The sequence below is a fragment of the Erithacus rubecula genome (assembly GCF_903797595.1).
Source record: "Erithacus rubecula genome assembly, chromosome: 15".
NCBI classification, from domain to species: domain Eukaryota; kingdom Metazoa; phylum Chordata; class Aves; order Passeriformes; family Muscicapidae; genus Erithacus; species Erithacus rubecula.
This window is the reverse complement of record NC_136667.1, coordinates 18,323,567-18,350,038: the sequence shown is the minus strand read 5'-3', so window position 1 is coordinate 18,350,038 and position 26,472 is coordinate 18,323,567. Positions and strand designations below refer to the sequence as shown.

Sequence of the window (26,472 nt, the reverse complement as noted above, 5' to 3'; positions counted from 1 at the left end):
GCAAAAACATCTAATACAGGTTATGGTCATTTTTTAACACAGGATTTTTGGAGAAGCTGGGTTTTCAGCAGTTCTTGGCCCTGGTTGCCCAGAGAAGCTGTGGCTGCCCCTGGATCCCTGGAACGTCCAAGGCCAGGCTGGACGGAGCTTGGAGCAACCTGGGATTGGGAAAAGTGTCCCTGCCCATGGACTTGAACTGCTTCCAACCCCAAATCATTCTGTAATTCTATAATTCCTAATGCTTCCCACGAGGAAACAGGACGTCTGGACATTTTTAGGACACCTTTCAGATTTCAGCATTTCCAACCTCTCAGCTCTGAGTTAAAGGGATAAAATGACACAATTCTGATTTTGCTGAGTGCAGCATCTGCTGGAAGTTCAATATTAGTGAGCATTTTACAATAGTTTACAGCAATGAGAGGTGTGGGCAAAGCCTGGTGAGGGAGAAATTGGGATTTCAGCTGAGCAGAGCTCTTTGTCAGGAGAGGGAATTGAGATGGCACGAGCCCTCAGAGCCCGAGTTTAACAGCAGGGGAAGGACTTGTGTTATCTCCCCAAACAGGTTGCAGCCACAAGTGCTGCTGCAGCATCCTCAGGAAGGGGAATTAAAGCTGACACACGATTAGAACAGAGTTTGGAAGTGAAAAAAAAATAAAATTTGAAAAGCAAATGGAGACCAGGCAGAAGCTATTTCTAGGCTGAATTTGGGGGTGGAAAAAAAAAAAAAAAAGCAGAAATAGGCTTTTGCTAAGGACTAAATTCAAACCCTCCTAAGAATCCAAATTTAGTGTTTAAGGCTCCCAGTGCCTGCGTGCCAGCTCACACGAGGGGAAGAAATCCAGATATCATCAGAGAGCCTCGTGGCAATGAGATCAATGGGATAAAGCTGGGGAGCTTGTTCTGCTAAAGTCATCTTTGAGCAGGAGCTGCCTTATCTCGCTCGGGTGCAGGTGACAGCATCGACCAGCAGGTGCCGAACTCGTCCGCGGGGCAGCGAGAGGATGAAGAGCTGGAGGAAAGCGGCAATTCCGCGATGTCCGCCGGTGCCGGGAGCTGCTCCGGGCCCTGCCAGCACACGGACAGCGGTGACACGGCTGAGCCGGTGGGGACGCCATGGCAATCCAGGTACGGGCAGCAGCGAGGCAGGAGCTGCATTCCCTGCTCCTCCTCCTCGAGCTCGCACAGCCCCAGCCCAGCTGCCATAGCACCTCCTGCTCCTTCCGGATAATCAAACAAAACCAAATCGTGCCCAACCCGCTCCTGTCGCGCTGTTGGAATGTACAGTTCCACTCTTTCCAAAGATTTTCGCCTCAAAGGGTCTTTAGGTGAAGGAATAGCTGAGAAAATGCCACACTCCCTGCACGGGGTCAACCCAGGAAACTTTAACTCCCTTCCCTGAGGACTCCCCACCTCTGAGGGACTTTTCTGTCACCACTCAAGCCAGCCTCTGCCTGTCCCCCCCGGGAAGCCATCACAGCCTGCTTGTCACCGAGGCTCCATCCAACACCCCCAGGACAGCACGGGTGAGTTTCCAGCTGGCACTGTTGGACACTGACAGCCCTGGAGATGTGAGGATTGAATGCCCTTCAGCAGAACTCTGAGCTCTCCCCCAGCCATCCCCCTGGGAATGGTTTCAGAAAGGGGCCTGGAACCCACCTAGAAGAGCTTCTCGTAGCACTTGTCACAGTGGACGATGTCCCGGTGGATGAATATTTTATCCAGCAGATCTCCCATTGCTTTGTGGCAAATTCCACACTGCCAAAGGGAAAACAGGGAGTCTGGACAATGCTCAAAACCCCAGAGAGGAGCAGCAGGAGGGAGGGGGCAGAGGTTCTGCAGCATTTTAAGGGGTGAGGATGCAACTTTTAGGGCTGCACTTTCCTCCAATAGCCAAATGTCCCTGCTGGCCTCTTCCTCCCACACTCCCCATCCCTCTCCACACACTTTCCTTGGGAACCCTGCAGGCTTTGAGGATTCAGCCACCTCCACCAGAGCACAAACACCACAAAGCAGCAAGTCTGCCCCAAGGACAGTAGAGTGTTCTGAGGATGCTGCCAATTATAAATAATTTTCCTTGTTCTTACATTTATTCAAGGACCTGAAAACCTTCTGGGTTTGCCTGTGACTGCCTGACTGTTTCTGCCCCAGTGTGAGGTAAGGATTTGGCACACCCCATGCAGATCCCTCTGAGAGCCTGGGGATGGAATTTCAGGAAGATGTCTGCTCCCAGCCTGCCATCCCCAGCAGCACAGGCACTGGGCTTACCCTGAAGCAGTGCTCACGTACCCTGAAGCACTGCTCACCCTGAAGCAGTACTCGTGGCAGTAAGCAGTACTCACCCTGAAGCAGTGCTCGTGGCAGTAAGCAGTACTCACCCTGAAGCAGTGCTCATGGCAGTAAGCAGTGCTCACTCACCCTGAAGCACTGCTCATGGCAGTAAGCAATACTTACCCTGAAGCAGTACTCGTGGCAGTGGATGTTCAGGTGCTCTATGATGATCTTGGGGCAGTCTCGGATCTCCCTGCTGCAGTAACTGCACAGGGGCTCACTGGACCTGGGAAGAACAGGGTAGGGGATTCCTCTGTGGTGCTCTGGTTGCAGAGAAGAATTTCTTCCCAATATCCCATCTGACCCTTCCTTCAGTCAGTGAGAAGCCATTCCCTTTGTCCTCTCACTCCTTGGAAATAATCCCATTTTTCTTGTGGGCTCCCTTCAGGCATGGAAGGCCACAATTGAGTTACCACAAAGTTTCTTAGCTCCAGATGAGCAATCCCAGTTCTCTGAGCCTTCCTCACAGGAGAGGTGCTCCATGCCTCTGATCACCTTGATGCCTGCTCTGGACTCTGACTTGGAGTCCATGTCACTGCATTTCCATTTACTGTGCTGCTGTTCCACCAAACATACCCCAGGGTCCTCAAAAAGCAAACCCTTAAAATAATTTCTGATTGAGAATTTGATGAACCCCCCAAATCAGCCCCACCCTGTCCTACCTGTGCAGGGGAGCACTGGACAGGAAACTGTGCTGGCTGTAGCTGCTTCTCTCCAGGTCACTCAGATCCACGAGGCTGCCACTGCAGGAGGGAAGGAAATATCAGCACTTGGATGTGGGAAAAGAATCTTGGGTAGAATTATAATCTAATGATTTGGAATATCCTGGCTACCTGTTCCTTGGAGAGGAATTTTTCAAAGTGCCTTCCCATGACACAAAGAGGAGCCTTTCAGTATCCCCAGGGAGGGCACTGCAGGCCTCACCAGACCTTTATTTTTACACCTGCCCCCTACAAATAACAGCTAAAACTCCAAATTCTGCAGGAAAAGGCACAGAGCACATCCCTGGCTCCATCCCTCATCCAGCTGAGTTTCCTGGATATTTGGCTTATCTTTGGCTGCTGCCAGCAGCTGTGCTGAGCTCTGGGACAGACTGGAGATTTACAGAGTGTAATCACCTCCCCCAGGGATGCCAGCACAGCCCTGAGGGAGGATAGTGCCTGCAGAGAGCTGCAAACTGGTCTCAACTGGTGCCACCTCACTGTGAGGGTGCTGAGCATGCTGCTCCTGTCACTCTGGGGCCAGTCTGGAGCAGCTTCACTTGAGCAGAACACAAAGGAATGAAGATTGAAGCTTGAAAATGGTGCAATATAACTTTTAAAACTCCTGTGGTGAAGGTTTTCCAGTGAGAGCCCTCACCCTCCACATTCCCCTCACCCATTCCAATCATTTCCAGGTGCACGGTGCCAAACCTGCAGCGTGGTGTTTTCACCCACCTCGGGAGGAGCTTCCCTGTCCCCTGGCAGCTGTGGGACACATGTCCTGCTGTCCCTAACACCCCCAGAGCAGAACCTGCCCTCCAAGAACCCCCCGGGGCTGCTCAGCTCCGTCCTGCTGGGATGTGGCACCGGGCAGTGACACACGCTGTCCCCAACACTCCGTACCTGCCGTGGCGTGGCGAGGCTGCGATGTTCACGTACTCCTTGACAAAGAGGATCCCTCTCCTGGGAAAACGGGAAGTATTTCCATGAGAAAAGAGCCCCTGGGCAGGGAACGCGTGCGGGAGAGGCTGGGAGCGGGATGCTGTTGTTCTGGAGTAAATCCTGCATATCGGGCATTGTTGCTAAATAACAACTCCTCTAATTACCCCACCACAACAAATCGAGTTAATTGGCAAGAATGGGATGGATAATGTAACCCTTTCATCAGCTGTGGGTTAGAGGGATAAGTCTTTCCCGGCTCCTGGGAGGATTAGGCAGACAATGGGCTTGGGGAGAGCTCTCAGTTAGCAGCGAGCCCTGTGGCACAGCGCTGCTCGGGGCTGCTCTGCCTCTGCAGCATCTCCAGTTCGCTGTTTGCTTGGGGATGTTTTTACCTCCTTGGCATTTTCCTGCCTCTCTCCAATTCCAGCTCCAGAATCCCATGCCCCACCCTGGTGCACGCCGAGGGGATCCCTGTGACCCCACCCTGCAGCCCTGACAGAATCCATCAGCCTTTTTCCATGGTGAATTTCCATGCTGCCTAAAAGCAGGCACTAATCCTCCCTTCTTACACTAAGCCTTGTCATGGCTAAGGAAAGAAACATTTTTATTTTTTTTTCCTTAAACTGAGCATGGGCTCTTCTACATCGTGGAATCATTAATGTTGAAAAGGACCTTTAAGATGATCACATCCAACCATCAGTTAGTGCCACCACCATGGTCACCACCAAACCATGCTCCCAATTTTCTGAACACTTCCACTACCAACCTCAACTTCCCCTGGCCCAGCCTGAGGCTGTTCCCTCTCCTCCTGTCCCTGTTAACTGGGAGCAATCCCAAATCTCCCCAGGCTGTCCCCTTCTGTCAGCGAATCATGGAGAGCCAGGAGTTCCCCTGATCCCCCCTTGCCCCTTCTGAGCCCCTTTCCCAGCTCCCTCAGGGATTCTCCAGCCCTTGCCCAGCTCCCTCAGGGATTCTCCAGCCCTTGCCCAGCTCCCTCAGGGATTCTCCAGCCCTTGCCCAGCTCCCTCAGGGATTCTCCAGCCCTTTCTCATTTCTGTTCCCTTCCCTGGACACACTCCAGCCTCTCAGGGTCTGCCTTGTCCTGAGGGGCCCAGAACTGGCCCCTGGATTCCATGTGGGGCCTCAGCAGTGCCCAGCACAGGGGGACAGTCACTGCCCTGCCCCTGCTGGCACAGTGGGTGACACCAGCCAGGTGCCAGAGCTGCTCTCTCAGCTGTTTACCCGGCAGTGCTGGGGTCAGGCTGGTACCCAGAGCTGCAGAGCCTCTCACTGGAGCTGGAGAGGAGCCTGTGGAGAGAGGAAAATCTGTGAGCCATGGCAGGATCCAAAGTGACAGCCAGGAGAATCTGCCACTGCTGGGAGGGCAGATGGACAGCACAGCCCTTTGCCAGACCTTATCATTCACCAAACCAATCCCTTCCTCCTTCATCTGCACAGGACAGGACTGCTCCCCTGCAGGAGGGATTTGGGCAAGTCTCACTTGTAGGGCCATGAGACAGAAGATCCAATGAGATCTCCAGTGAGGATGGGAGTGAATGGGAGTAGCCAAAGGGAGAAAGGGCACAGGAGGAGCTGCAGGAGATGGGAACCTTCCCAAGGCCAATGGAATGGTCCCCAGCTCAGTAACTTGAAGGAAGAGTGCAACAGCACTGGAAAACAGCTCTGTCCATCTGCTCAGCAATGAGAGCTGGGATGAGGCTGACCTTTCCTGGAGCCAATCCAAGGATCCTGTGCCTCCCTTCATGCCCACAACTGCTCCTTACCCAGATCCAGCCCTCAGCCTTGCACGTGGATGGGCTGGCACTGCCAGGAGGGACTGCAGGGGCCTAGGACAATGATATTCCATTCTGGAGACCTCCTGCCCCTTCCAGCAGCCTTGTTCTTGGAGCACTTCTGTCACTGAACTACTGGCACTGGGCACAGTGACCCTCTCTTTCTGCTGTGATCTCTGTTCCCTTGTAGCAAAGTCCAATTCCTGGCCTGGAACCAGCTCCCCATTCTCCTGTCCCTTTCTTCTGGCCTCCCACAAAGGGGAAAAATCTCCAGGGATTTTTCTGGATGTATCCCTGACCTCTGTTAGGCAGCTTTAGTTAGGAATGGTTTAAGAGCAGGTCTGTGCCACTGGATCATGCATCCACTCCCTGGAAACCTATCCTTGCTCTCTCAGCTCTTGTTCCATAAATTTCTGAGGAATTTACCTCTGTGACTTCCCCTTTACCTGGTGCTGTTTAAGCTGTCCATGTAGAATGGCACCCTGTGGCTTCTCTGGGCCATGGACATGGTGGCATCTCTGGGGAGAGCAAGTGGAAAAGTCTCAAGCTCTGAGTTTGGGCACCTGAGGGTTCCTCACAGGGCTGGGAATCTCCCTGCTGGGCACTGACCCTTCCCACTCCACATCCATCAGCTGCTCACATCCAGGGAATCACAAAACGCATCAGGACACTGATAAACTGAATAAATGTGGCACTGGGAAGTTCCTTGGCTTAGGAAGTTGAGATCCCAGTCCTGGACTCACCGTCCTGCAGCAGAGCTGAAGTCCCCATGCCTCCTGGCACTGTCATACCAGCTGCTCCCAGAATAAACACTGCCTTGGGCATCAGGGCTGGGCCTGAAGGAACACAAAACCCTGAATCAGGAAGGGCAGCAGGAACCTCTGGAATGCCCACACTAGGCTCACAGTCACTGCCAGGGTCCTGGCACCACCATCCCTGTCCCTGGAAGGGTTCAAGGCCAGGCTGGATAGACTTGGAGCAGCCTGGGATAGTGAAGGTGTCCCAAGCCTGCAGCTTGCCCCGTGTCTGCATGCTAAACCCTTGTTGGGTTGATGTGGCCAGAAATGTGGATTCTGTCCCCATCTGTTAAACCAGCTGGGGCAGTGACCCTTATGAGCGATATCTCCTGCTAATGGGCCATCTTTAAACCAGCTGGGCAATCATCTTTATCTTCCCACAGCCCATCCTCCCTCCAGGAGATATCTCCTGTTCATGGCCACTGAGTCCCAGGGCATGACTGATAAAATTCCATCATCCCACTGGGAGATGCTCCAGCCAGGGGAGGAGCCAAGCCTTTCCTACCCAGAGAAAACCTGAGATTTTGGACACCAAGGCACCTTCTCTCCACTGGATTCCAGAGGAAAACCAGACCCTTCCACATCATCCCTGCACCTTCAGAGGAAACTGCACCTTCTCCAGGAGCACTGCTCCAGCTGAACCACATCTGGCACTGCAGGAGGATGCAGCACCATGGAATGGGACTGTGCCACCACCCTGACTGACTGACGGGTGTCAGCTTGGATTCTGACTCCGGCAGGGTTTTTTTCCCTATCTTTGCCTGAGAGCCCCTTAATTTCAAATTTAAAATAATAATTTGGAAGGAGGGATTTTAAATTCTCCATTTCAAAGAGAAGCTTCTGCCTTCATTGACAGTCACCTGTTCTTCAAACCAAGACAATCCTTCATCCCCAAACCCTCAGCCCCAAACTCCCATCCCCAAATTCTCACCTCCTGCTGTTGAACACCTGGCTGTCCACGTAGGCTGGGATCCTGTGGCTGGGCACAGAGCCCCCGAAGGACTGGCGCTCCTGGAGCAGGGGCTGGGACTCGAGGGCACTGGGAACACTCTGCTGGGAGTACTGGGAGCTGAGCTCAGACCTGCTGAGGGGTTACATTGCACCATGAGGCCCAGGGTGGCTTTGCTCTGAGCAAGGCTGTGCTGAGGGTGGGTCCTGCCAATTGCCACAGGGAGCTGGGAGACCTGGGGCACTGTAGTGTTTATAGGATCACAGGGTCATGGAATTCCACAACCCCTGAATGGTTTGGGTGGGGAGGGACCTCCAAGTTCATCCCAATCCCAACCTTGCCATGGGTGGAATCCCTTCCACTGTCCCAGGGTGCTCCAAGCCTCATCCAACCTGGCCTTGGGCATTGCCAGGGATCCAGGGGCTGCCCTGGGCACCCTCCCAGGAACAATCCCTTCCAGTACTCCTGTGTCAGTGTTACTGGATTGAGAACATTTCCTGGCTCCTCACTTCAGGCAGGAGTATTTGAAGGAGCAGAGGATGAGGGTGAGAGAGGCACTGGTGGCACAGACACAGGGATGTCCCCAGCCCACCTGGCTGGCCCTGGGGCGGGCTCGCTGTGCCTCCAGCCCCCCAGGCTCTCACTGGGGCTGCCTGGGCTGGTACTGCTCTGTTCCTCATGGTCCAGAGGGATCCTGGAGGGAGGAAAGAGCTGTCAGGAGCTGCAGCAGCTCTGTATGCCCCTTTCCCGTGTGGGGGGAAAGCAGGAACTGTCACAGGGTCAAAGTCAGGGTGCTTTGGGTTGAGAGGGACCTTAAAACTCATCCAGTGCCTGGGCAGGGACACCTTGCATTGTCCCAGAGTCCAGCCTGGTCTTGGGCACTGCCAGGGATCCAGGGGCAGCCACAGCCCTTCCCCACCCTCCCAGGGAACAATTCCTGCCCAAAATCCATCCAGCCCTGTGGCAGTGGGAGCCACTCCCTGTACCTGTCCCTCCATCCCTTGTCTCTCCAGCTTTCCTGGAGCCCCTTTAGACCCTGAGCTCTCCCTGGATCCTTCTCCTGTCCAGGTGAGCACTCCCAGCTCTCCCAGCAGCTCCCTGGATTCCTCTGGATTTATTCCAGCAGCTCCAGGCCCTTCTGAGCTGAGCTGCAACAATTCCTGTGGGAGATCCCTGCAGTGCTCTGCTCCTCCCAGGGTGAAGGGTAGCACTGGCAGAGCCTGAATTCCCTGAGCCAGGAAATGAGCATTTGGGTGGCTTGGGACAGGCCAGGAAGAAGTGGAGGTGTGTGAGGGGTGTCCTGGCTCTGTACCTGTCCCGGTGTGGCTCAGACTCCTTTGCCTGTGGGATCTCTGGAGATGAGATGCTACTTCCCCCAGGAACAGAGCTGGACCTGCAAGACATGAGATCTTTACAGGGTGGAAGTACCCTGAGCACAGAATTCCTGTGGGATGGAGATGCAGCCCCTGAAGAATCTCCTGCCTCAAGGAAAAAAAAAAAAAATAGTGCAATACCCCTGTATGGAAATGTGCCAGACAGAATCATGGAATCACAGAGTTGTTTAGGTTGGAAAAGCCCTCTAAGATCATCAAATGCAACCACCCAGCACTAACCCAAATCCTGGAATAATTTTCTCTCCCTTAAGACCCTCTACTCCCAAATTTAAAGTCTAGGAAGCAACTCCTGGCAGTTCAGCTGCACAGGGTTGATGGCTCCAGCTAAGGAGGATCTTTTCTCCCAGATTTTCCTATAAACCATGGTAAAAGGTTAATCCAGAAGAAGCAGCAATAGAATCAGGCACAAAAAAAAAAAAACCCAAGTTGCAGTAGAGGAGGTTTAGGTTGGATATTGGGAGAAAATTTCTGCATGGAAAGGGTTGTGAAGCCCTGGAAATGTTCAGGGAATGGGTGGATGTGGAGCTTGAGGACACAGGTTAGTGCTGAACAATTCCATGATTGTACAAAAGGAGAACCTGGGAGGATGTTTATCAGCAGGGGGGATGGCCCAGGAATGAGCCCTCATCCCACAGGAGAAGGAAGGGGGAATGTCCCATTCCCATTCCTCACCCTGCCCTGCTGGGCTCAGGGGGATCCTTCAGCCTGGAGGGCTCTGGGAGGGAGTCATGGCCTGGAGCTCCTGGGCCCCTCTCAGTGGGGCTGGCTGAGTCCAGAAACCTAAACCAGACATCCAGGATTGGGAAAATCCCTGTGGGATGGGCAGACACCCATTCCCTGCAGAGGAGCAGGAGCCAGTTTGGCCATAGCCATTCCAAACATCCCAGATCTCCAGCCCCAAATATCCCAGATCACCAAACACCCCAGATCTCCAACCCCAAACATCCCAGATCACCAGCCCCAAACAGCCCAGATCACCAACAAGAAATATCCTGGATCTCCAGTCCCAAACATCCCAAATGTCCCACCCCAAACATCCCAGACCTCCCAAACCCCAGATCTCCAGCCCCGAACATCCCAGATCTCCTGCCCCAGACATCCCAGTCCCCCCAGTCCTCACCCTCTTTCCTCCCAGCAGGGCTGCTGCTGGGCTGATCCCTCAGGCTCCATGGATCTGCTCCTGTCCCCATATTCCAGTCCAGGCCTGGAAAGCAGAGCAGCCCCCATCAATGACACCCTAAAAACTGGCACCTGCCCCCTGGCCCTGCCCTGGGGCTTTTCCTGGCACAACCCATGTCCCTGTGTTCCAGCTGCTCCAGCACCCCTGGATTTTCAGGGAATTAAAAGAACCTCACCAGGAACATGAGGAGGAAAGATCTGGAGTGTTTGGCTGGTCTCAAAAGAAGGAGATACAACACAGAGCTCTTGGTTTATTAAACCTCAGTTTAAATTCCCATCCTTGGGAAAAAAGTGGAAGCAGGAGCCTCTGTCTGTGCTGGACCATTCAGGTTTCCCTTATTCCTCAGGATTTTGGGAACACCCATATGTTTGTGGTTTATGGGATTATTCCTACACCCACTAAATTCACCCTGCTGTTACCTTTTAAAGGAATATTCTGAGTCCTCAGTGTGCACAGGGCTTCTCTCAGTCAGATGAAAAGAGACATCAGACTGCAAGGGTGACCTGGCAAAAAAAAAAATGGTGAATTCAGAGCTTCCAAAAGTTCCCAGGGGGTTTGTATGGAACAGCAACATTCCACTTTTTCATACAATAGAATCCAGGAATCATGGAAATTTTGGGGTTGGAAGGAGCTTAAATCTCATCCAGTGCCATGGGCAGGGACATCTCCCACTAGCCCAGGCTGCTCCAAGCCCCAGTGCCCAACCTGGCCCTGAAATCTGCTCACCCCAAGGTCTTTTTGGGGTCAATACATGGAAATGAATCCCAAAATAATGGAGAGGCAGGGAAGCAGCTCCAGGCAGATCAGAGCTGCCAGCAGCAGCAATTCCTCTCTGAGCCTGCACCCCCGGCAATGTCAGGGCAGCAAAGGCTCTGAAATCCTGGGATGGAGGCACTAAAGGCATAGCTGAAGCTGCTGGATCTGCTCCCAGAATCCCAGAAAAAAAACCCTCTGGGATCATCAAGTCCCAGCTGTGCCAAATCCCCACCTTGTCCCTATCCCAGAGAGTCACATCCAGGAATTCCTTGGACACCTCCAGGGATGGGCACCCCAAACCTCTCCCTGACCCCCCTTTCCATGGAGAAATTACTGATGGATTCCCTGGCAAGAAGCTCTGCAGCAGTGAACAGAAAAATGCTGCTCCCACTGTTTACCCAGGCAGGATTTTCCTTTTCCTTTCTTGCTCAGCTTGGATTCTGAGCCCAATTTGGATTCTGAGCCCAGATCCCATTCTGACCCCAGCTCAGATTCTAATCCCAGTTTGAATTCTGATGGTCAGAATTCAGATTCTGACCCCAGCTCTGATACTAATCCCAATTTAGATTCTAATCCCATTTTGGATTCTGACCCCAGCTCTGATACTAATCCCAGTTTGGATTCTAACCCCAGCTCTACTCTGGAGATGTTGTTTAATCCCAGGGTCACACCTGGAGTCACCCTGGGAGGGCTCAGGAGGATGGAGCAGCTTCTCCAGAGCATCCCCAGGTCTGTCCCAGGATCCAGGGCTGGACCTGTGAGAGAAGAAGGTTGGTCCCAGCAGGAGGAGAACACCAAGAAACAAAATTATCCACCAGGAGGCTTTCCTGGCTCCAATTGAACATCATCTGCTCCCTCCTGCTCAGCTCTGAGAATTTCCTGAACGGCTGATCCCAAACCCAAGCCACTCATCCTCAGGTGAGGAAAGCAGCTGGAAGATCCCAGCATTTATGAGCTGCTGGCTCAGACCCTCCCAGCTCTGCAAGGGCTGCTCCCAGAACTCATCCCAGATCAGGAGAACCCACCCCACTCTAAAATCAAGGAGAAAAAAAGGAATTTTCCACTTACTCAGGTGGGTAAAACCCATTATTGGCTTCTGTGTGCTCAGGAAAACTGGAAAAGAGAGGCACAGCCTGAGGGATGCTGTACAGTAGCTTTCCATGCATTTCACAGAGGAGAGAGCAGTTACAAAACCCAGATGGAATCTGATTTTTCATCAAAAAATGTCCATTCTGAGATTGCAGCCAGCTCCAGAGCAGGATTTGATGGATTGTGTTCAGGGCAGGAATCCCACCCTGACTTTACCTTCCATTCATGGCTCTGGGGGCTCCTTCATCCCATGGGAACCCCTCAGGCTTTTCCTTCAGAGCTTTGTCACTAGAAAAAAGAAAATTCCACTGAAAATGGGACCTGAACCCATTTGTGATGTGTCATCCTAGAGAAATCTGCTGCTGTTTGGTTGGGAGAAAAAGAATAAAGTGAGATGGAGGAGTGGAGGGCTCAGAGAGGAGAATCCCAGAGAATTCCAGACACAGAGGAGAATCCCAGAGGAATGAGAGGACAAAGGAGAATCCTGAGGGGATGGAGAGAGAAGAGAATCCTGGAGAATTCCCAGAGGATTGAGGGAAGAGAGAATGCCAGAGGAATGAGGGACAGAGGAGAATCCCAAAGGAGTGAGGGGAGAGAGGAAAATCCAAGACAATTCCCAAAGGATTGAGGCCACAGAGAAGAATGCCAGAAAATTCCAGAGGAGTGAGGGGACAGAGGAGAATTCCAGAGGAATGAGGGAAGAGAGAATCCCAGAGGAGTGAGGGGATGGAGAGAGAGGAGAATCCCAGAGAACTCCCAGAGGATTGAGGGCACACAGGAGCATCCCAGAGAATTCCCAGAGGATTGAGGGGACAGAGGAGCATCCCAGAGAATTCCCAGAGGAATTCCTCCCACACAGATCTCAGCCCTGCCAGCAGATGCTGCCTGGGATTTGGGAGCTTTCTGGAGCTGCAGGCTCAGCAGCCCCTGCCCCTTCCTCACCCATCCCCACGCTGAGGAGGCTTTTCCAAGGAAGATTTTCCATTCAGCTCCTGCCTCTGCTCAGCATTCCTGCAGGGAAACAGCAGCAGGTGAGGAGATTCCCAGAAATGAGCAACAAACAGGGCAGGAAGAGAGGAAAAAACAAATGGAAAGGGGCTGCAGGTTTGGATTCACATTCCAATGTTCAAACCCTGGGAGACCATTGATCTCCAGCTGGGAATGTTTCCTCCCAGAGGGTTTCGCCCCTTCCCTGGAATTCCCTGTGTGGTGTTTGTTGTTCTGTGCTGCTCCTTTTATGTGTCCCCAGGAATTCCCCATCCTGCCCCCAGACCCACCTGCTCTCAGCAGAGATGGAGATTTTCCCCAGAGTGTCACTCAGGGATGGGGATGTTTGGCTCCTGCTGCCTGGTTTGGGGCTGCAAGGGAAAACAAAGGACAAAAATTGCCACCAAAAAAGCTCCAAACCTGCCCTGCTCCAAATGGGAATGGAGAAAAAGGGAATGAATCATCACTCCTCTCAACCTATTCACTGGCAAAGCCATCTCAGGAGCAAATTTGAAAAGAAAAGTGCTGATTTTGCCAGGAATTTCCACTTTCTGCAGTGACACAGCAACAAAAGCACCAGGACGAGGGCAGCAGCCAAAGTGCTGCTGGCAGTGAGAACTATTCCACTTTTTTTACACTCCAGGCATTTATTCAGTCAAAAAAAACCCATTGGAAAACAACTGAAAATTATTCCCTTATACCAAGAAAAGGTTCAGCTGGGTGGGGTTTGGAGCAATCTGGGGTGATGGACGGTGTCCCTGCCCATAAGGGGTGGGACTGGGACCTGAACCATTCCAGGATTCTATATTTGGGATTTTTCCCTTTTGGGTTTGAGCTCTCACCTGGAGGGAGATGCTGCTGCTGGCTTTGCTTCATCCCAGGAAGACCCAGTGCTGCTTTTCCTCAGCCCATTAGCACTGACAACAAAAATAAAAGCAAAAACCAAACCCAAAAAAACCAAATTAACAAAACATTAGCCCAGCTGATTTTTAGGAGTTTCTCCATGGGAGTACAAATTCTGCTTTGTGCCCACAAAGTACCTGCTGCTGTCCTGGATGAATCTGGACTGTCCTGGCACAGTTGGACTCCTCCTCTGCTGTCCTTCCTCCTCTTCTATCTCAATCCTTTCCACAGGGACAAAGAGAAATATCACAACATTCCCTCTTTTCCTGAAGCTTTATCCCTGTTCCCCAAGGCCATTCCTGCTCCTGAGCATCCCAGGGCATGGGGATTTTTTCACAAAGCCCTGGGATCCCAGAGGGAGCCTTGGGCACATTTCTCTGTCCCACTGGGAGATACCTGAGGAGGATCCTCCTGGCTGGAGCAGCTTCCCAGGAAACAGCAATGCTGTGCCAATTTTGGGGTGCCCCCAACCCAAATCCCCATCAGGATTGTATTCCCAGTGTTTCCAACACTGTTTCTCCCAAAAATCCAGTGGGATCCAACCCCCAGCATCCTTCCTTTCTGGAGGAATTGCTCTGATGCTCCTGGAATGTGCTGTCCCAGCCTGCAGGCACCTAAACCCAGCACTCACCTCTTGGCAAACAGGGCTGGGAATTCCTGTGTGGGGCTGCTGTGGAGGAAGGGTTAAGGAGCAGTTAAAGGATTGGGAGGAAAGAAACTCCCTGGGCAGGGGCAGAGCTCCCCAGGACCCTCCCCCAGGCCCTGTCACCCCCTGGGCAGAGCTGGGGTGTCACACCTGGGTAGGTCCCCAGTGAAATCAAAGAGCAAAACTGTAGAGAGCAGCTGCAGGACTCAGAATGGGATTCGTGATTCCCTCAGGGAATTGGGGACTCCTCTGGTTTTTTTTTTTTCCAGCAGTTCCACCCCTCTCAAGGAGGAGTGCTTGCAGGATTTCCCAGTTCTGCAGAAACCCACAGATACCAAGGAACCACGAAAAGGTTTGGGTTGCAAAAGATCCAGTGGCACCCCTGGCATGGCAGGGACACCTCCCACCATCCCAGGCTGCTTCAACCCCAATGTCCAGCCTGGCCTGGGCACTGCCAGGGATACAGGGGCAGCCACAGCTAATCTGGGAATTCCGTCGCAGCCCCTCCCAGGGAACAATTCCTGCCCAAAATCCCATCTGAATCCACCTTCTTTCAACTCACACCCATTCCCTGTCCCTGTCCCTCCATCCCTTGTCTCTCCAGCTCTCCTGGAGCCCCTTTGGACCCTGAGCTCTGCTGGATCCTTCTCCCCTCCAGATGAGCACCCCCAGCTCTTCCAGCCTGGCTCCAGCCCTGCAGCAGCTTTGTGGCTGTGCTGTTGGAGAGTTTCCCTTCCCTTCCCTGCCTGCTGCCCCAGCCCAGCCTCACCCATTGCTCTTTTTGGCAGCAGACAGGACGTAGGCGCGCTCGCGGCCGGCTGAGCGCCGCAGGACACTGTTGGCAGCCTCGGCCCTGCAGGGACAGACAGGGGGAAAAGGGGTCACATCCTGCTCATCCTGGCTGGATGGAGCCTTGGGCAGGTGAGGAACAACCTGCTGGAGGCCAAGAGTGACCCTGTTTCACTGGATGTTAAAAATCATCCAGACCAACCATCAGGTCAGCACTAAGCCATGTCCTCATGGGTTGCTGCCACAGGGTTTTTGAGAACTTCCAGGGATGGGGACAGCACTGCCAGGGCTGGGAATCCATTGCAGAGCTGGGATTCCATCTGTGTTGGGCTGATGTGGCCAGAAATGTGGATTCTGCCCCATCTGCTGCAGTCAGCTGGGGCAGTGCCCCTGATCTCCTGGCACATATTCTCTGCTAATGGGCCATCTTTAAACCAGCTGGGCAATCATCTTTATCTTCCCACAGCCCATCCTCCCTCCAGGAGATATCTCCTGTTCATGGCCACTGAGTCCCAGGGCATGACTGATAAAATTCCATCATCCCACTGGGAGATGCTCCAGCCAGGGCAGGAGCCAAGCCTTTCCTACCCAGATAAAAACTGAGATTTTGGACACCAAAGACCTTCTTTCCACTGCATTCCAGAGGAAAACCAGACCCTTCCACATCATGCCATTTTGCTGAATATCAAGACTTTTGTTTCTCTTTTACAACAGGGACATTCCCAGGGATCAGGGGCAGCCACAGCTGCTCTGTGCCAGGGAACAATCCCTTCCCAATATCCCATCCATCCTGTGCCCTGTCCCTCCATCCCTTATCTAAAGTTCCTTTCCAGCTGCTAAGTGCTTGGACCCCGAGGGACCAATTTATCCTTTGTACAAATCCTGTTCCTATCCATGTCCTGGAAGTGTCCCAGGGCTGGGAGCAGCCTGGGACAGTGGGAGCTGTCCCTGCCATGGCAGGAGGGACACTGGATGGGATTTGAGCTCTCTCCCACCCCAGCCATTCCGGGATGATTCTCTGATCCCATTTCCCACAGAAGAACAGCCCTGCCTGGTGTTCCTGGGCTCCTCCCTCATGGCTATTTGTGCATCCCCATCTCCCCACAGCCACAGCACAGCCCACGGATTCCTCCTTAATTGGGGCTGTGTGTCAGGCTGGATCACATCAGGGCTTTAATGAGGTTTTGTTGGGAGTGCACTGGCCCGTGGGCAGAGCTGGGGCTGGTCAGTCCTGGGGCTGCAACCCAAGATGGAACAGAGCTGCTCTCTGTCCCTGCAGCAGCACACAGACACCTCCAAGCTCACCTCTTCTTGTGCTCATCTGGAGAAAAAGGAGAATCCTCCTCATCCTCGGATTTCTGCCGGACGTTGTAGGGAGCCCTGGGGTGGGAGGGAGAGGAAAGCCAGGGTCAGGGAGCTCTGAGCAAGCATAAACCAAGCCAAGGAGGTGGCTCAAGCCCTATGTTTAATAAATCCCTAAAGGACTTTTTCCCTTAGCGTAAAGCCCCAGCCCCATTTGGATCAGAGCCACAAAAAGCTGGGCAGGGAATGCCCACAGTGCTGCTCTGCCTTCCTCCACCTCCAGGAATGCTCCAAACCCAATTCCCTGCTGGTAAAACCCCCAGGAGCAGCTCCTGGCCCTGGGAGATCCCCTGAGCAGGGGCAGGAGCAGCTGCCCCCTCTGCACACTCACAGTTTCTTGTAGTCCTCTGTGGTCATCCTGTAGCCCGAGGGGGAGCGGCTCTGGCCCTTCTGGGGGGCTCTGGGGGGGACACAAACCACATCTGGGAACTGTGGCCCCCTCACCCCTGCCCTCAGGAACAGGGAAACCACCCCAAATATCCCCACTGTGATTGCAGGGGTGCTGCTCCATGGCAGGGCAGCGTTTGGCTCCTTTTAGGATTCAGGGTTGGGATTTGGGGTCTGCTCTGCTTCCCCTGGGAGCTGATGTGGATTTTCCCCTGTGGGATGGAGCTCCTGCATCCCAGGATCAGAGACAGGAAGGAAAAAGGGAAAAGACTTCCAACTCTGAAAGATTTCCCTGTTATTCCCCCACCCCCCCCCTTCAAATTATTTCCCAAATTAACCCCAAGTAAAATGCACAGCCAGACCTCCCAGCATTTTTTAGGGATTTACTGGAGCTCTGGGAGCTGCCAAAGGAAGGGGATGGCTGGGAATGAGTACTGAAAAATCTCATTTTCATGATGAGAGACAAAAAGGGGACAAAGGGGACACTCCTACTTTTTCTGTACTTGGCTGGAAGGTGAAGAATCAGGTGAGCTCTTGTCAATGGTCCTGGTGAACACCCCCCTGGGGAGGGAAGGAAGGCACATCTTAAATTTTTGGCTGGCAAAACACAGGTGGAACAACAGGGCTGGCTCTTGACCTGAGCACTGGGGTGCTCCCAACTCCCAGAATAATTTTAGAATTTTCCCTGATCTTGGCTGCTGATCCAGCTCTCATCTCTCCTATCCCACACCCACCTGATGAGGTATCCAGGCTGGGGCTTGGAGGCTGAGGACCTGTGCAAAGAACAGGAAACAGGGAGTAAAAAACACAGGGAAAATGGAAAATTGGAAAAATTTCACACCCATGTGGATGTCAAGGCAAAGATCCAGCTGAGCAGGCCTGAAGGGATCCCACAGCTGGAGTGGTTTAAAAATGAATAATCAGCAGAATGAACTCTAATAAGGATTTTTTACAGGGGAAGTGAATTTTGGAGTGAGTCAGTTAATATTAGCCAGGCTGGCAGTGCACTCTACATTCACTCCCCAGCAGGGGGAAATCAGATGTGATATAGATCCTGTTTATTTTATCAGGATAAAATAATTATATTCTATTTCCAGGATATTTTATTTCCAGCAGCTCAACCCCAGCTCCTCCATTCCCAGGGAGGGAGAACAGAGTGTGAGAGCAGGAGTGGGGAGAGCTGGAAAAGGGAGGCAGGGAAGAGGCCAGAGCTCTCCCACAGGAGTTATCCCTCTTAATTTATGTGAACCCTCTGAATTCAAAAGTTGTCTCTCTGAATTCCACAGTAATCCCTCTGATTTCAAGTTATCCCTCTGAATTCCAAAGTTGTCCATCTGAATTGAAGTTATCCCCCTGAATTGAAGATTTTTCCCTCTGAATTAAAAAGTGATCCCTCTGAATTGAAGGCTTTCCTTTGAATTCTAGAGTTATCCCTCTAAATTCAAAAATTATCCCTCTGAATTAAAATGTTATCCCTGTGAATTCAAGTTATCCCCCTAAATTCAAGGATTATCCCTCTGAATTCAAGAGTTATCTCCCAGAATTCCAGCCACCCCTCCACCCCCCATCCCCCTCAGGAGCCATCCCATGCTCTCTCCAGAAGCTGAGGAGGGTTCAGAGCCTGAGCAGGGCAGGGCAGGAGCAGGATGGTCCCTGGAATTACCTGTCCTGCTGGGGAGCAGCAACTTGGGGGGCTGGGGGTCTCCCTGCAGCCTGGCCAGACCTGGGGAGCAGGACACACAAAGGGTTAAGTGATTGCTGAACAGAACCACAATGGGTTTGGAGAGGAGGGGGGATTGGGATTGGGATTGTTCCTGTTTTGGGGTGCAGTACAGGATGTGACAGAAATGTGGATTCTGTCCCATCTGTTAAACCAGCTGGGGCAGTGACCCTGATCTCCTGGCACATATTCTCTGCTAATGGGCCATCTTTAAACCAGCTGGGCAATCATCTTTATCTTCCCACAGCCCATCCTCCCTCCAGCAGATATCTCCTGTTCATGGCCACTGAGTCCCAGGGCATGACTGATAAAATTCCATCATCCCACTGGGAGATGCTCCAGCCAGGGGAGGAGCCAAGCCTTTCCTACCCAGAGAAAACCTGAGATTTTGGACACCAAGGCACCTTCTCTCCACTGGATTCCAGAGGAAAGCCAGACCCTTCCACATCATCCCTGCACCTTCAGAGGAAACTGCACCTTCTCCAGGAGCACTGCTCCAGCTGAACCACATCTGCCACTGCAGGAGGATGCAGCCACCATGGAATGGGACTGCTGCCACCACCCTGACTGACTGATGGGTGTCAACTTGGATTCTGACTCTGGCAGGGTTTGGGATTGTTCTTTGTAATACTGTATTTCTATTTTAATTTTCCTAGTAAAGAACTGTTATTCCTATTCCCATATCTTTGCCTGAGAGCCCCTTAATTTCAAAATTATAATAATTTGGAGGAAGGGGGTTTGCATTCTCCAACCCTAATGCTAACCCTAACCCTCTCCCTTTGCAGGGCAGGGCCTTCTCTCCTGGGCACAATTTGGCTTCACAAAACTCAGCAGTTCTCCTGAATCCCCCAACCTCTCCTTGCTGCTGAGTTCCAGCTCCAGCAGGAAACATTTCTCTGAGCTTCTCCCCACCCTGTCTTTATCAGGAACCATCTGGAGCAGCAATTCCTCTGCTAGCACCACGGGGACCCCAAAATTCCTCACAGCACATCTTGTGCAGCTCTGGAGAACCCAGAGCTGCCTTTGGGCAATGCCCTCGGGAACAGAGATTGGATCCTGATGGGTCCCTTCCAACTCTGGGAATTCTGGTGGATAAAACCAGCACTGAGAGATTAAAGAAATAATGGGAAGGATTCCATTGATTGATGAATGAAATGAGAAGGATTCCATTGATTGATGAATTAAAAAAAAAAAAAAAAAAAAAAAAAAAGGATGTTTGTCTTTACAAATAAATTGTAGGTTTGCTGAGAAATGAAATTGGATATTGGAAGATGAAAGAAGCAATGGGGAGGAAAGTATTAATTCTGTAAGAATTAAAAATTAAAAGGGGGGGGTTTATACATTAGAGGGGAATCTTGGATATCAGGTGTTTTGGGAAGTCTGGACATCTCAAGTACCTCAGCAATGGGGAAAGAGAGAGGGAAATTGGGATAAAAAGAGAGGTGAGTCCTCCAAAAATCTGAGAGATCCCAGGGGGAAGCCCCATAGACTCGCCACTTATTCAAATAAAGCAAAAGGACTTTTGTGTCTCCTTTTAGGACACAAACCCCCGGTGTTGTGGGTTAATTCCCTGCGAGGGAAGCGCTCTCACATTTCCCTGCTGCCCGTCTCCTCCTCGGGGTCGGGGCGCTGCTGGATCCAGCTGCGGTCCCCGCGCAGCGTGGTGCGAACCTTCATCTGCCGGATGATCCTGCGCCGATCCTCGTCCGTGCTGGGCAGCAGCCCGCCTGCAAACGGGGCCACAGGGGCTCGGGGTGCCAGCACGGAGCCCCCTCCTCGCCCCCGCGCCGGGACAGCCCCCAGCTCTGCGGGGATGGGGACGGGGCCGTGCGGAGCTCGGGTCGCGCTGGATCGGTGCGGGATTGCCGCACCCCAGAGCAACCCCTGAAACCTTGGAACATAGAAGCCTGGGAACCCAGAAACCTGGAAATCCAGAAGCCTGGGGACCCCAGAAGCCTTGTGACCCCAAAAAACTGGAAATCCAGAAGCCTTGGTAGCCCAAAAACCTGGGACCCCAAAAACCTTGAAACCCCTGAAACCTTGGAACATGGAAGCCTGGAACCCCAGAAACCTGGGAACCACTGAAACCTGGAAACCCCAGAAACCTGGGATTTTGGAGCTTCCTGATACTGACCCCCTGGAGAACTCTGCTTTTGATTTGAGCCCTTGGAGAAGACTCCCAATTTGACTGATGGAGTTAAAATCACAAGTGTGTAATTGAATAGAAATGTGGGATTTCACATGGTGAAGGGTTTTAAATTTGATGTTTTTATAATATAAATATGGGAGAAGATGGAAGATTTTGGGTGCTGTTCCTTCTTCATGATTTCAGGCAGTTTTTGGTTGGACAGTCAGTGCTGCACTGAGGGTCACAGCAGTTTGGTTATTGAGTCAAAAGTATAAATAATATAGGTGTTAATTCTCTATTGGACTGTTTAGCTTTAAAAGTCCTTGTAACTAAATTCATCTCCATTTTGCAGAGAATTCCAGCAGCTCCAGATGGGCAGAGGAAAACTCAGGAGAGGGTTTTTTTTAAGGAATTACCTTTAGCAACACCCAGGGACATCATGGTCTCAGCAGCTCCTTCCCCTTCTGCCACTGCTCACAGCAACGAGCCCCTGGGAGAAATGGAGAGAGGATAAAGCAAAATATCAGGTGTGGGGTAAAAACCTGGCAGGCATGGAGAGATTCTGGGATTCCTCCCCATCCATGAACCTGCAGCATCAAGGACAAGGAAAATCAAATCCAGCTGTGCCAGAGGTGTTTTTTTCCAGGAGGAAAGTGCTGGAGGGGACTTTGCAGAGTGACCCAGGTGGGGCAGATCCACAGGACCCACAGAGCCGAGTCCTCAAAAAATCTGAGTGACCCCAGGGGAAAACCCCATGGCCTCTCCATTTATTGGAATAAAGTTACAGAACTCCTCTGTCTCCTTTTTGGACATAAACCTCTGGGTTTTGTGGGTTAATTTTCCTGATACTCTTGAGAGGAATGTCACATTTGTTTTTACAAATCAGCTGTGGATCTGCTGGTAGATAAGGCTGAGAGATGAAAGTAACAATAGGATGGATTCCACTGATTGATGAATGGAAAAAGATTTGCCTTTACAAACAAACTGTAGGCTTGCTGGTAAATTAAATTGGATATTGAAAGATGAAAGGAGCAATGGGAGAAAGCCATGAATTCTATAAGAATTAAAAATGCAAAGGGAGGGTTGGACATTGGAGGGGAATCTCAGGTGTCAGGTGTTTGGGCAGTCTGTGCCTCTCAGGTACCTCAGCAATGGGGAAAGAGAGAGGGAAATGTGGATGGGAAATTGGGATAAAAATGAAGGTGAATCCTCCAAAAATTTGAGGGATCCCAGGGGAAAGCCCCATGGCCTCTCAATTTATTCAAATAAAACAAAAGGACTCCCCTATCTCCCTTTTGGACATAAAACTCTGATGCTCTAAGGCACCAACTCCAGAGCTTTAGGCTGCTACTTTGTCAGGTTATCTTCTAAATAAGCAAAGCAGCTAATAGTTAAAAGGTTATTTATTACAAAGCACATCAGTCTCAAAAGGCAATGGCAAAGCAATGGCAAATGCAGTGGCAATAAGTGAGTGGCTAGAAGCCAGAATGGCTGAAAGCACCAACTCTCCCAATACAAACTCTTATACAGGATTATTCCTACAAGCTGAGACACAAACTCACACCACCACTCCTTAACCTATTAGAATTCTGGTTTCTTAGCACACCAGGTTACATATAGAACTACTCATACAATCTATCTTGTTCTATCTAAGAAATGTCAGCAATATTCTTACTGTAGCTCTGTTGTGTCTAAGTCCTGCCTACAGCTGTGGGCCTGGAGCCTCTATTGAGGATATCAGTGTGTTTCAACCTTCACTAGAACTCTCACTGCCACTGTGGCATTTGAAACCTTTCACTTACTAAAAACCATTAGAACTCACCCTAAAACTTAGTAACTTACTTCTACTTAAATGTCTGCTTTATGTGTGAGTGGGTTAATGTACTTCAATCCACCCAAAGGCTTTAGATCAACCCCTGCACTCTGATTTTCGAGGAATTCAGACTCCAACAGGTGTGCACAGTGCCAAGCTGTGCCCTCAGCATTTATTCCCCTCAGCCCCAAGCCATTATTATTCAAAAGCCCCAGGGGAGTCCTTGGTGACTGATCTGGGTGCTGTGGTGACCTCAGGCTCTCCCCTGCTCCTGGCCACCCAGGGGCTGGCCACTAACTGCTGACCCCAGCAGCACCCAGGGCAGTCATGCAGAAAAATCTCCAGCTCTGAGGATAATTGCTGCCTGTTCTGACCTTCACAAGCCTCAAATTAAAATGTGTTTGAGGCTTGCAAGAGGTTTGAATCTCCTTCCTCTGAGGCTCCTCAAGCCTGCTGAGGGTTTTTTTCCTCCAGCCCAATCTCCAGTGGGGCCAGGTCCCCCCTTCAGGGGGAAAGTGGGATTTGGATGTGGCAGTTCCAGCTTTTGGAAAGCCACAGCAAGGACAGAAAGCTTTTGCTCTGCCTCTGGTTAGCTGGCCCAGCCCGGCACAGGCTCAGATTTCCCTGGCCCAGCTCACAATGCAAACCTTGTCCCTGCTGACACCTGAGAGGGGACAGCCCGAGCTGGAAGGAGCCCGGGCAGAGCCAAATTATCCCATTACCCCAACCAGAGCCAAATTAACTCATTACCCCAACCAGAGCCAAATTAACCCTGCCAGAGCCCAACCAACCCATTACCCGAACCAGAGCCAGATTAACTCTGCCAGAGCCAAATTAACCACAACCAGAGCCAGATTAGCCTTGCCAGAGCCAAACTAACCTATTACCCCAACCAGAGCCTGATTAACCACAACCAGAGCCAAATCAACCCATTAACCTTGCCAGAATCAAATTAAATCCTGCCAGAGACAAATTAACTCGTTACCCCAGTCAGAGCCAAATTAACCCAACCAGAGCCACTCTGACCCCAGAGCCAAATTAACCCCTGACCCTACCACAGCCAAACTAACCCATTAACCCAGCCAGAGCCAAATCAAGCCCTGACCCCAGCCAGATTTCTAAACTCAGGCTATGAACAAGCAGGAATTCAATAATTGAAAGAGTCCAGGCAACCTCAAACCCAGCCTCAAACCTTAAACCCAGCCTACAACCCAGCCTCCAACCCAGCCCTGTGCAACACAAGGCTCATGAGGAAGCATTTCAGAATTCCAGGATCCCTGAGGCTGAGAGCAGCTCTGGGATCACCCAACCCATCCTGTGCATGTCCCCACCTTGTCCCCCAGGGATGGGGGTCCCTGCCCACCCTCCCAAGGAATTCCTGATTTCAGCAGCTCTCAGCTCATTTTCCCTGGGATCTTTCCCATGGCCCAGGACAGTCAATTTCCCTGAATTTGGGGAAAAGGGATGAAAACCTGGAGCTGGAGGGGGAATCCTGCCCAGACCTCACCAAGCTGCAGAAAACTGGAACTGCTTGAAAATGCTCTGAATGCACAATTGGAATTTGCTGTTGTTCACTCAAAACCACACAATAAAATAAAATATAAAAAATCAAATAAAATATTTCAAATTTTAATTAAAAATAATAAAATGAAATATTGAAAAAAAATTAAAAATAAAAGAAAAATAAACGATAAAACAACATATTTAAAAAATTAAAAATAAAATAAAAAATAATAAAATAAAAAATAAAAAATGAATAAAATATTAAAAGATAAAATATAAAAAGTTAAATAGAATAAAATAAAAAATCAAAAATAAATATATGAAATAAATATAAAAAATAAAATTAAAAATAAAAATAAAATATAAATATAAATAAAATATAAAATAAAATAAAAATAAAAATAAAATAAAATATAAATTAAAAATAAAAATAAATAAAATTTAAAAATAAAAAATAAATAAATAAAAATAAAATAAATAAAAATAAAATAAAATAAAATAAAACTAAAATAAAAATAAAATAAAATAAAATAAAATCTTGGAGCTGTTGAAGTGAGGAAACTGTGGAAAATTCCCCGAGATCAACCTCCAGCCCTGCCCATCCCCAGGGACCATCCTGGACCTCCAGGAACCACCCCCGGCACTAAAACCTACCCCTGCTCCTGCCCCAAACTGGCGGTTCCGCCGCGCCGGGTGCGCAGTTCCATTGCTGTAATTAGGGAATTGGCTGCTAATTGCTAATTGGGGTTTGCAGGGGAGGACGCGCGCACGGACCCAGCGCTGACGGCCGAGGATGACAAAAAGAGAAAAATGGGATTTTGTGTCCAAGGTTTGTGTTCGTGACAGGGCACGACAAAAACCTCCTGGAGGCCTCGTGACGTCACAGTGCCATGGAGTTTTGCCAGGAAAACACAAAGTTTTTGTTAAAAAAAAGGATTAAAATCTGCCACTTGTGGAAATCGGGAGTTCCACTTCAGTCCTGGGAATTTTTAGGTTTTTTGAGGGGAAGAAATGGGCTGAACCAGTGGCTGGATGAATAAAACACAAGGAAAATCTATCTATTATAACGTACATATATATTATATATTTTTTTTATACATACATATATATATAAAATATATATAAATTATATAAAAATTATATTAAAAAACATATATAAATTATATATAATATATTTATATAAAGATGTATAAATTTAGATATAAATAAAGATAAAATTTATATATATAAACATATATATGTAATTATATATACAAATATATATAAATTACATATATAAAATTTCTACATAAAAATTATATATAAATATATATAAATATATAAATTATATATAATATGTATTTATATAAATATGTATACATTTATATATAAATATAGATAAAATTTATATATAGATATATATAAACATATATACAAAAGTCTATAAATTACATATATATAAATTATATACATAAATATATATACAAAATTATATATATAAATATGTATATAAAATTATATATATAAATTACATATTAAATATATATTAAAATTATATATATAAAAATTGTATATATATATATATATGCATATATATATATATATACACACACATATATATATATAAAATAGCGAAATAAATAAAATGCTCTCAACAAAACCTCCCAAGCAGGGGAGGGAGCAGATCGCGGCTGTCCCGGAGCAGGGGGTGGCACAGGGATATTATGGGATGGAGCCGGGGCAGAGGGAGGCGCTCGCTACGCTGTGCCAGCTCTGCCGGGAGAAGCAGAACGCGGCAGGGCAGGAGGGGAACCCCGGGGAGCCGCCCCAAATCCTCCTGCGGTGGTTCGGAGTGAATTTCCCCGCTGTTGGTCCTGTCCCTGGTGAATTCCACAGGGGAAAGGGGGCTTTTGGTGGTTTTTTTGGTTTTTTTTTTTTTGTTTTTTTTTTTTTTTTTTTTTTTTTTTTTTTTTTTTTTGGGAGATGTGGGGCAGGTGCAACAAAAGCCCAGAAGAGAAGCTCAGCCTCACTCTCGCTGCTGTGGGGATCCCAGCCCTGAAGAACTCACCCCACACTCCCAAGAGATCCCAAAAAACCCACAAAAAATCACCAAAAAATTCACAAAAAAATCACTAAGTCTCCAAAAATTCGCCCCCCCCAAAAAAAAAATCACAAATAATTCACCAAAAAAAAATCACGAAAATACCACTAAAAAATCACAAAAAATTCACCAAAAAAATCACAAAAAATACCACAAAAATCACAAACACAAAAAATAAATCAGAAAAAAAATAATTAAAAAATCCCAAAATACCCCCCCCTCAAA

At 49.7% G+C, this 26,472-nt stretch overlaps 1 protein-coding gene across 1 annotated transcript; it reads right to left on the bottom strand.

The window, feature by feature from the left end:
* Window positions 1-1,642: 1,642 nt before the first annotated feature.
* Window positions 1,643-21,361, bottom strand: ZNF185 (zinc finger protein 185 with LIM domain). The gene is made up of 28 exons (XM_079319161.1): window positions 21,268-21,361; window positions 20,315-20,450; window positions 18,667-18,726; window positions 17,738-17,776; window positions 17,496-17,564; window positions 16,948-17,016; window positions 16,560-16,634; window positions 15,235-15,318; window positions 14,451-14,489; window positions 13,957-14,040; window positions 13,759-13,833; window positions 13,207-13,287; window positions 12,146-12,217; window positions 11,909-11,953; window positions 11,512-11,595; window positions 10,504-10,587; window positions 10,025-10,108; window positions 9,577-9,684; window positions 8,823-8,903; window positions 8,103-8,204; window positions 7,493-7,645; window positions 6,508-6,600; window positions 6,211-6,282; window positions 5,214-5,279; window positions 3,933-3,989; window positions 2,991-3,071; window positions 2,452-2,554; window positions 1,643-1,755 (listed from the first exon to the last, which is right to left on the bottom strand). Exons 1-28 carry the CDS (start codon window positions 21,290-21,292, stop codon window positions 1,657-1,659), a joined length of 2,220 nt encoding a protein of 739 aa, XP_079175287.1. The 5' UTR covers window positions 21,293-21,361; the 3' UTR covers window positions 1,643-1,656.
* Window positions 21,362-26,472: the final 5,111 nt, after the last annotated feature.

Coding starts and splice junctions, on each gene's coding strand:
- ZNF185 (XM_079319161.1), bottom strand. CDS start 21,292: ATGATGTCCCTGGGTGTTGCTAAAG. Junction 16,635..16,947: donor ACAGAGGACTACAAGAAACT/GTGAGTGTGCAG, acceptor CTCCCACCCCAG/GGCTCCCTACAACGTCCGGC. Junction 6,283..6,507: donor TTCAGCTCTGCTGCAGGACG/GTGAGTCCAGGA, acceptor TGCTCTCCCCAG/AGATGCCACCATGTCCATGG.